This window comes from Aptenodytes forsteri, unplaced genomic scaffold (genome assembly GCF_000699145.1).
Source record: "Aptenodytes forsteri isolate BGI_AS27 unplaced genomic scaffold, ASM69914v1 Scaffold224, whole genome shotgun sequence".
NCBI classification, from domain to species: domain Eukaryota; kingdom Metazoa; phylum Chordata; class Aves; order Sphenisciformes; family Spheniscidae; genus Aptenodytes; species Aptenodytes forsteri.
This window is the reverse complement of record NW_008794879.1, coordinates 1,873,534-1,883,773: the sequence shown is the minus strand read 5'-3', so window position 1 is coordinate 1,883,773 and position 10,240 is coordinate 1,873,534. Positions and strand designations below refer to the sequence as shown.

The window sequence follows — 10,240 nt, the reverse complement described above, 5'->3', positions numbered from 1 at the left end:
ACAGATAGCGGCCCGCGCGGGCAGGCCTCAGGGCGCGGGGCGGGTGGAGGAAGAGAGGCCGGGCGGGACGGCGGGAGTCGCCAGGGCCGGGGAGGTGGGGTGTCAGCGAGGTGCTTCCAGCCGCTCCCGTCTCAAGGCGACAGTGTCGCCAGCTGGAGCAGAAAGCCTCGGGGTGAAAAACGCGGCTGCCTGCTTAGGCTGAAAGCCGCGGGTGTCGCATGGCGCTCAAACCCAAGTCACAGCGTTGCGGCTGTGACTGTCGGAGGGCGAGGTGACCGATTGCTTTCCTCTCCCAAGTCGTCTTGCAACCGGATTTTCTCACAGATGTCAGCTCCTCCTTTACTTGTTTATATGCTGGTCTATGTTACAGACAATAATATAGTGACAGTAATAGTGACTGTCAGGAACAAGGATGTGTTGCTGGACATAGATTTGTGCGTGTAGTGGTTTGAGAAGCATTTTGTGCTGTTTAGAAGCATTGAAAAGACAAAAACTTGTATTTACAGGGACAGGAAGGAATGGGCAGATATTGAACCCGTCCCTCAAAATGATGGGCCAAATCCTGTTGTTCAGATCATCTACAGTGAAAAATGTAAGTTTTAAATATGTTCTGCACTGAAAACTTAAGGTGGTTAAATTTGTATCTGTCCTTTGTGTTGTTAAAGCAAGACTTCACATTTTGGAGAACGTATTTTCTATAGTAGTACTGTGAAGAAATTAACATTTATCATGTTACGGTGGTTGTGTGTGATGTTTTCACTAAGCATGTCTGAAGTTGAATCTTCACCTGAGATGTTAATAGCCAAGGTTTTATTTTAAAATCATATGGCTTAAGAGGTAGTACAACAGACAGCCTGGTTCACGTAATGGGGCATTTCTAGCCTGCGAGTGGAAGAGAAATGTATGAAGCTACTGCATCTGGGGAAACAGTGTGAGTAAGCAGCAGGGAACTTTTCTGATTGTTTTGGATACTATTCAGATGGTGTATTTTTAAGATATTTTTGCAGCTTTTTGGTATACTAATATCATTTAGAGGTTTCAATCAGCAGTGCTGTCAGAGCAATATGTAGCTATCATTTTAAAGAGGTATACTTAAAGTACACAAAATGGGAAGTAACTTCAAAGGGTTATTAACCTTACCCGCTAATAGGGCCATTGTCTCATAGCCTTGGATAAGATGCTGTTATCTATTTAGTTCGAGATGTCTATGATTACTTCCGGGCTGTTCTGCAGCGGGATGAGAGAAGCGAAAGAGCTTTCAAGCTAACAGCAGATGCCATTGAGTTAAATGCTGCAAACTACACAGTATGGTAAGTGATAATCTTGGGATTATTTCTGTCGTCATTTGATTGCCGACCTCTTATGTCTCTAATAATTTTGTTAGTCTAATCAGGGCATGACTAGTTGAGTTTACACAGAGGAGTAGTGAAGAATTCAGTGAGCTTCTGAAGAAAGCCTTTGTTCAGTATTTTCTATGTCTCATTTTGATTTGGTGGTTTTCATTCCTTTGGCTTTGAGGATGTTACCAATCAAGGTCAGGATTAGCCACAAAAAGAACTTTGCTGTTTAAAATTAGATCACTTACCTGATAACGTGGCCTTGGTAAAATGCTGAAGATGCCCTCAGTTGACTTCAAGAAGAGGCGTAAAAGCATGATAGCTGCTATTTCCTGCTAAATAATTGTATACTTAAAATAGTGCATTTTAGAAGATCTGTCAGGTTAATGTTCAGTTAGGTAATGAATAAACAGTGAATTTCTGATATTCAGAGTAGGGCCTTTTAACTTGTGAATGCTAACAAGTGCCTCTTGTATATCTGTATTCCACTAATGTGCATAACATCAGAAAGTTTACATTGTTTTAAGCGCATAAGTCATAGTTTCTGTGATGAAAAGATTAGTGTTGGTAGACAGAGGTTAACCTGAAACAGGACTGTTGTGATCTTAGATGACATACTCTTGTAAACTGTTGTATTCCAGTTCTCCACTGTTCGATAATTGAATGGCCTTTAACAGAACTGGATATGTGGTTTAGTTTTTTGCACTCTTTTTAACTCAGTATCTATTAGAAGAACTGTGAACAAAGGTTCTTCTATGTTCTCCTCTGTGAATTTTAGGAAAGCTCTGTTGCAGTGTTCGAATGCTTGACTTTTATACAGGCATTTCCGGAGAGTCCTCCTGCAGTCTTTGGGAAAGGATCTCCATGAGGAGCTTAAGTATATTACAGCCATCATTGAAGATCAGCCAAAGAACTACCAAGTGTGGTAAAATCATGTTTTCTTTCAATTCTTAATGCATTTCTTTGCAGATAATTTTTGTTTTGTGAATTGTCTAGAATAAGTTGTGATCATTGATCCTAAAAGCTGCTTCCTGCATCTACTGCAGTGGCAGTAGTGGAGGATTTAAATGGAGTGGCATCAGTATCACTGCCAAAGTCCTCTTCAGCAGTTTGTTCTAAACACATGATTATGAGGTGCTGAAAAGGTCTTGTTTTCTTTTAATTTCAGTTTTTAAACTGTCAAAGTAAGTCTGACAGATCAAAAAAAATGACTGATAAAAAGGCAAACAGAAAAACAAATAGAAATGAGGGTTTTTTTCTTCTGTTGGCTCTTGGAGTTTGCTTACCTGTTGTGGGGTTTTTCCCAAGTGAACGGGAATAGGCAAAACAGCAGCGTTGTTATTGCTAGAGAAATTATGTAGTACTGGGAAAATCTTATTCTGCTGAAGACTTTGGCCATGAGTGTTAAAGGTGGGAACATGTTACTTCAACTAAACATAACGTCTAAAAGGAAGTGATTGGCCAATGTGTATGTGTAGTTAGAATTTGTTATAGTATAGGTATGCATCATATATTTCTCAGAGCCAAGTGAAATGTTTTGGTATATTTAATTTGAAGTATTTAACTAGTGGTTTTTTCCTAAGTAGTACAGTTGCTATATGCTGTTTCAATACAGACCACACGTTCACAAAAAATTTTTAGACTATTCTAAAAATATTTTCCTCCTCTTTTCATTAGGCATCACAGACGGGTGTTGGTGGAGTGGCTGCAGGATCCATCCCAAGAGCTTGAGTTCATAGCTGACATTCTTAACCAAGATGCCAAAAATTACCATGCGTGGCAACACAGACAATGGGTTATTCAGGTATTGTATCCACAGAACTCTTGAGTCACTAAATAACCTGCTCAGGTTGTGGAGTTTTGCTTCTTAAATACAATCTGAATTGCATTTGGTACTTTGTTTCTTAAGGCTGAAGCAGGAAAAACAATTGCATTTTAATGTGTGGTAGAGGTTAGCTATAAACTTGCCGTTTAGGAAGCGAGTTCAAAAAGGTCTATTGTTGGTTGCTTATTGTTATGTACGTGAATTTAATGATGAGCTAATAACATTGTGTGCAATTGAATAGTGTAGCATGTTCCTAGTGCACCCTTCCTTATTTTTCTTTGAACTTTGTTGATTTCTTTAAAAAAGTCTCTGTATCTAATGTGCAGAGAACTAGGAGATTCATAGGAGCAAGGAGAATATATTTCAAAAAATAAAAAATAAAAACTTTTGATTGTGATATTCTCTCTTCCTTCCCTTTCCATAGGAGTTCAAATTATGGGACAATGAACTGGAATACGTAGATCAGCTTTTGAGGGAAGATGTGAGAAACAACTCTGTTTGGAACCAACGACACTTCGTAATTTTCAACACCACCGGCTATGATGATCCAGCAGTCCTAGACAGAGAAGTCCAGTTAGTAATGCTGTTCATGCTCACATTAAGTATTCTCCATTACATGACAGCAAAGGAATACTTTGACAGTGCCTGTGGGCTTGTCTTTCCTGTTTTTAATGCAGTTTTTGGGCTCACTCTCATGGATAGCAGATCAAGTGTTAGTACATAGATAGATGTGTTCAGTACCACTGACTTGTCGAGTAGTACTGAAGCAAGCTATGCTTACCCTGGGCAAGCTGTTCTCATGAATCTGTCTTCCCACCCTGCTATTTATTGTGCAAACAAATCTTTTGGCTTTTTATAGTCAACTAGCTATAGTGGACCAACCTGCAGAAAATCTGTGACACTGGAACCACGTAAGTTGTGCTGTTCATTAGTATCTTACATCCTACCCCTAGAAAGCTTGGAAGGAGAGGCACTCTCAGTGTTGTACTAAAATGCTGGTTTAGTAGTACAGTAGCCACAATGATTTAAAGATAACGTGGACATGGATTGTAGGAAGAGGAATTGCCTTGTGTGAGGAATTTGATGTAGCTGGAAAAAGAAGGGAGCTTTCAGGGGTATGTGGTCAGCACAAAGACAACTGCCTATGTGAGTTGGCTAGTTTTGAGGAAAATGAGCTTTGGAAACTGTTTTGAAGAGGTATGTTTAACTGCAGACAAACTGGGCTTCTAGCCATTTATTTTGCTACTGATGGTGGTAAGGGAAGCTTCCTTGTATGGTTTTAACATCTCAGATTGCTGATCAGGGTTGATGGTTATGAGAAGATGTTTGTCTAAAGTGAAGAAGCAATGAAAAGAAGGTACTGCAACTTTTTGGAGTTATTCTTCAGAAGAAAGACTGAGTCTCTGAATAGGTCCATTGGTACATTGTGCATAGAGGATCCCAGCCCCCACCATCTTTCATGGTTGTCTTTGCAAACTGCTGTAAGTTGTACTTCTCTTCCAGTTTATAACTTTCCTGCAGATTAATAAATCTGAACCATTTCCGTGTCTTAGGCTTGGATATTTCCAGCTTTTCCTCTCCAGAGGTTAGATCTGACATCCTCCCTTGATCTGTTTATACGTGGTGCTATGTTCAAGATAATTGGATACCATCTTAAGAATCAGACTGTCTAAGGTTAAGACTTCCAAGATGTCATTATAGAACTGTAGTTGGGCTGCTTGTTGCTTGATAAACTCACTCTTTGTCATAGTGACTGCAGAAGGTTAAAAAAGGTGTAGGGTTGGGGTTTTTTTTTTCAGTACTGCTTATAGAACGTTTTATCAGTATCTGCTGTCTCTGAAAATCAGCTGAATGCCTGGTTATGCGGGGGAAGGGCAGAAGGTAAAGTCTGTTTTGTGAAGACAAATGTGGCTTTGCGACTCTGTCAGGTGCCTCTTGTTGCTTTGCTTTTAGAGGGGTTGCCTAACTGCTGCTTTAAAAGAACTGCTGCAGAAGGCTGTGTGAGTTGAAAGCTCAAGCTCTGCCTTTCTGTTGGTTTGCTCAAGTACAGCCTCATGAAGAAAGTTCTGCACATAGGTACAGAACATACCACATGCAGTCATATTAACGTAGCTCACCCTGGGCTTCAATTGCTCCAGCCCTTTTCAGCCCCTTGTCATTTCTGAGCATCAAGACACAAGTTACTCCTTTAGCATACCAGGAGAGTATGTCATGTTGTTTCTTAGTGTTATTGCTCGTAATTTTGAGAACTGTTTCATTGTTGTGTAAAATGTAGCAAATTGAACATTTCAGAATTTTAAACAGTTCTCACAATGTCTGCTTCTCTGAGACTAGTGGTGATTACATTGCAAGACATTTTTGATCTATGACCCTGCTTTTTTTCTGCAAAAAGACTGAAATATAGACTAGAGGGATGTATTTGGGAGTGTCTAAGCACATTCAGGTAATTTCTAACTGCATTGTTAGTGGTTGCATTCATGACCTTTTATCTTTTTCTCACAGATACACTCTTGAGATGATCACAGCAGTGCCACATAATGAGAGTGCTTGGAACTATTTAAAAGGGTGAGGTATCCTTCTCTGTGGGGCAACAAGAATATCTGTAGAAGGTGTTTTATGCCTAGCTCTTAACCCGAAAGAGCTTGCTGCTGTTCATTCTAGTGTTGTGTGCTTAGGTGGGCAGGCAAAAACCTCCACAAGGGGTTAATACATTAACCTAATTTCTCTGTAACTTTCCACTAAGTTTCTGGCCCTGTAGTTCTTGTGGGAGGATTGCAAGTACTTCTCGTGCTTTTAAAAACTTGACCTGTAATGTTACTGCGTTCAAGAGCATAGAGTAGGAACTAATGAGCACGCTTGCAGTCTAATTTCTGTTCAGTTGAGCATAACTATACTAGCTTACTACAACATTAAGCTGATTATTGCTGCATGCTGCTTACTTTCTACTTACTTGTATTTGCACCCTTATTTCAAAACTGATCTCCAAATAAAGGAGTCATAACAAAAATGTAATTCTTAACACCAGATTTCCCAGTGTTATGTTTCAAGCCTATTAACCTCTGTTCTAGGATTCTACAGGATCGTGGTCTTTCTAAATATCCAAATCTGTTAGAGCAACTGTTGAATTTACAGCCCAGCCACAGTTCACCCTATCTGATTGCCTTTCTTGTGGACATATATGAAGATATGCTTGAAAACCAGTGTGATAACAAGGAAGAAACACTAAACAAGGCATTGGAGGTACGTTTTGAGAGCTTGGTTTTACTTCTCAGGGGTGCCATCTATTGCTCTCTTGTTTTATATCCCGACAAAATGGGATTGATTTTCATAAATAGAACAGGTTACTTGCTAATGACAGGAGCTCTATGAAGAGCTGAATGTGAAAGCCAGATAATCACAAGGGCCTCATGAATTTGTCTATAAATAATAACTTGCCAGTTACAAAATCACTGTACGTTTTCTTCACCTGGTAGTAAAGGAATGTTTCTGATATTGCCTGCGGAAGAAAGGACACGTTTGCACAATCGAGGAGTTTCCAATGCTAACTTTGTAGCATGAACTCACTTTGTTCTCTGTGGGTTAGTGAATCTTGTTCTCAGAGTATCTGTATCTAGACAGAATCTCAAGCTCCCTTTGCACTTCTTAGCTCTTTCTAAGAAAGCTGGCAGAATTAGCTTAGAGGCCAGCAGGCACTGGGGACTTCAGTAAGGAATGTCGAGCACCATTTCCTACAGAAAATAAATGACTTCTAGCAATGTTGTGCATCTCCTTGTGCTTCATATTCGGGCAACTCCTTGCTGTGGTTTGCAGTGTAGTTTTTACAAGAACGCTTTTCATTCACTGTGGCCAGACTGGAACTTGGTGTAATTAGAGATGCAGTTCTTGCTTGGACTGTCTGTGTTCCAACATCAGTCTTTCTCAACATTTTTTCTTCGTTGTGTTGCAGGACCAGAGTGTAAATAAGTGCAGTTGTACCTCTCAGATTCATGTCCCTTTATACTATTTCACTGAGTTTGATTTCTTCATCTATTTAGGCATCGAAGCTCCTGTTTCTCAACTCTGGTTCACTAACTAAGGCAATGTCATCTGCATAATAAAAGGGAATTGACCAGAACATTTGTAGACAGTGTTCAGACCGTATAAATTTTACACAGCATGTCCTGTGAGTAGGGTTGACTTCTGCTGTGCCTCACTGCTCACCCAGATCAAAATAAAACAAAAATCAGAACATGTAGACGTATCTGTATAGCACCAACTCTAACATGTTGTGAGAGAAAGTTACTGACTTGCATGGAGAATCCTTTTGGGACAGTCTGCTAAGAGAAAAAACATAAACAAAATATCCCCTGTTAGCCCATCGGGAGTACTGAAGATTCAAGAGCAGGATGTTCCCCCACTGTTTTGAATGAAGTGGTTTACAGACCACAGGATCACTAAAAGACAGTCAAGCCTGTCAGGAGGTCACAAGTATACTGTAGTATACTACAGGCTGAATAGGCTGGGGTAGATGACAAGTGGTAGGCACAGAAAGGAGTCATGGGGAAGCAGTTGCAACTGAAATAGGACTGCAGAGATTTTTGCTCAGTGTCAGATTGGTTGACTACCAATTGGAATTGAGGGAACTGGGGTTGTTTAGCCTGGAGAAAAGGAGGCTGAGGGGAGACCTCATCGCTCTCTACAACTACCTGAAAGGAGGTTGTAGCGAGGTGGGTGTCGGTCTCTTCTCCCAAGTAACTAGTGATAGGACGAGAGGAAATGGCCTCAAGTTGCGCCAGGGGAGGTTTAGATTGGATGTGAGGAAAAATTTCTGTACTGAAAGAGTGGTTAAACATTGGAACAGGCTGCCCAGGGAAGTGGTTGAGTCACCATCCCTGGAGGTATTTAAAAGATGTGTAGATGAGGTGCTTAGGGACATGGTTTAGTGGGCATGGTGGTGTTGGGTTGATGGTTGGACTCGATCTTAGAGGTCTCTTCCAACCTTAATGATCCTATGATTCTATGGAATTGACATCAGTCTGAGGTCATTGGACAGCTACAAATCTGGTGATTAAAACAAATGTTGTTGCCAAGAAAGGTGTTTCTAATACTGGCTGAACCATAAATTGTATGCATTTTATAAAGATAATTAAGGATTCCGTAAGCTTTTGGTATAACACTCCAACTCTCAATTTTCTTTCATAGTTGTGTGAAATTCTGGCTAAAGAAAAAGACACCATCCGAAAGGAATACTGGAGATACATTGGAAGGTCCCTTAAGAACAAGCATAGCTCAGGCACAGAACAGAGCACAATGACAGACAAGCAGCAGTAACTGAACATGGAAGAAAACAGTGTTAAGCTCTCAAGCTGTTCTAAAGCAGTACTAAGTAGGGTCATCCACTAGTTTAAAATCCAGTGTAGTATTCCCCTGGTGAAGAGGTATTGCAATGAAAGAGGAGTGCAGAGTGCTGTATAGTCTTGGGTCGCTGCTGCTACTGGTGATAGCTCTAGTTGCAGTCAAGAAATGCTTAATTATTGAAATATACCAAATAAAGGGTTTATTTCCTAATAATAAATACATAAAGCTATACCTACTATTTATAAGGCACTAAACGAATTTCTCATGCCCTGGTTTGTCCACTCATGGTTCCTAACAGTCACCTCAGGTGCTGCAGTAATGACTGCAGGTAACTTAGCTGTAGTGGATATAAAGTAACCTACTCCTGGTCAGCGCAAGCAGGCACTGCAGTTGTTGCCTTATGTGGGAGCAGCTATGCAACACTGACAGCACATGCCATTGTATGTAACTAACACCAAGTGTCATTTTGTAATAAAAACAGGTAACTTAAAGCATTTTTCTGAAATGTGAAGCACTGGAATGGGTTGCCCAGAGAGGCTGTGGATGCCTCATCCCTGGAAACATTCAAGGTCAGGTTGGACGGGGCTCTGAGCAACCTGATCTACTTGAAGATGCTCATTGCAGGGGATTGGACTAGATCACCTATAAAGGTCCCTTCCAACCCAAACTATTCTATGATTCTAAATTTTTTAGTGTGTTTCTTTTGGTCTTTAGATGTGCACAGTCTGTTCTTCTTAGATGCTAATAGAGATAAAAATAAAATATCCCCTTTTAGGGATATTGGATTCTGTTGCATTGAGATGTCTTGCACTGGAGTAGTCTCATCCCAGAAACTTTCAATACACTTGATGTATTCAGTGGAGCCTTGAATTCTTATCTGCACAGTCAGGAAAAATGCTTTGAGGAACCTAGAAGATCTACTTAGTTTTTTCCTGGAATTCTGTTCAGGCAGCTGAAAATCTAAATTCTTTCTTTCTTCGTCCTTTGTAACCAGACCAAACTGAAGTCATAGGTCAGAAGAGATTATAACTAAACGGTTATGTTACATATCTTCACTGAACTGGAAGGGAAGGAATCATTTTATTTGGGACCTATTTGCATTAAATGTCTTAACCTTGTTGCTCCTGTAGGCTTTTCATATCTTTTCCATGCATATATTCAGCCAAGAAGTATTTTTCCTCCCCTTTGTGAAAGATAGAAGGCACCTGCAATACAGAACTGCAAAGGATGTGTATACCTGTACAAGAAAACTGCTGCATCTGTCCTGTTTTCAATAAATGGCTATTGTAAACTGTTCTTAGCATAGAGTGCTTGTCTGATATGAAATATTTTCTTGGAAATTATCATAAGGGGAAGAAATAAATACTAATGTTTATTCCATAATGTGAACACTCTTTCTGATACTAAACATTAAAAGCTACTGCTGTAATTAAACCATAGTGGAGATTTATTTTAAACACTTGAAATACGTTAATTCAGTGCATTCTTTAAAACAACTCACGGGGAGTAGAATTAATATATGAAAGCTATGTAATTTTTTTTAATGTTTTTGCTGCTTTCACAGCAGTAGAGAAAACACTTTTATATTGACACATGAACATTTAAAATGGACATGAACTTCAAACTTTTGGAGATTTGTTACCTGCTCTTTTTTTTTTTTGCCACTTTTTTTTTTTTCTGGCTGCTGCTCTTTTTTTTGCCCCCTTTTTTTTCCCCACCTTTTTTTTGCCCTTTTTTTTTT

At 39.8% G+C, this 10,240-nt stretch overlaps 2 protein-coding genes across 3 annotated transcripts in view; one reads left to right on the top strand and one right to left on the bottom strand.

The window, feature by feature from the left end:
* Positions 1-4,120, bottom strand: part of FUT10 (fucosyltransferase 10) — a 21,116-nt gene extending 16,996 nt beyond the window's left edge. For both annotated transcript variants that reach the window (XM_019470846.1, XM_009274657.2), the window contains exon 1: positions 4,110-4,120. The gene's annotated coding sequence lies outside the window, so the exon portion shown is untranslated. The remainder of the gene's footprint in view (positions 1-4,109) is intronic.
* On the top strand, positions 219-9,035 carry FNTA (farnesyltransferase, CAAX box, alpha). The gene is made up of 9 exons (XM_009274669.2): positions 219-266; positions 445-592; positions 1,196-1,310; positions 2,158-2,262; positions 3,015-3,141; positions 3,587-3,735; positions 5,665-5,727; positions 6,231-6,402; positions 8,344-9,035. The coding sequence occupies exons 1-9, from the start codon at positions 219-221 to the stop codon at positions 8,470-8,472; spliced, it is 1,056 nt and encodes a 351-aa protein (XP_009272944.1). The 3' UTR covers positions 8,473-9,035.
* The last annotated feature ends 1,205 nt before the right edge of the window (positions 9,036-10,240 follow it).

Bases quoted from the DNA above. Each gene is read 5' to 3' on its own strand.
- FNTA (XM_009274669.2), top strand. From the start codon at position 219: ATGGCGCTCAAACCCAAGTCACAGCGTTGCGGCTGTGACTGTCGGAGG. The intron at 3,736-5,664 runs GTTAGTAATGCT...TTTTTCTCACAG, and splicing joins GTCCTAGACAGAGAAGTCCA to ATACACTCTTGAGATGATCA. The intron at 6,403-8,343 runs GTACGTTTTGAG...TTTCTTTCATAG, and splicing joins CACTAAACAAGGCATTGGAG to TTGTGTGAAATTCTGGCTAA.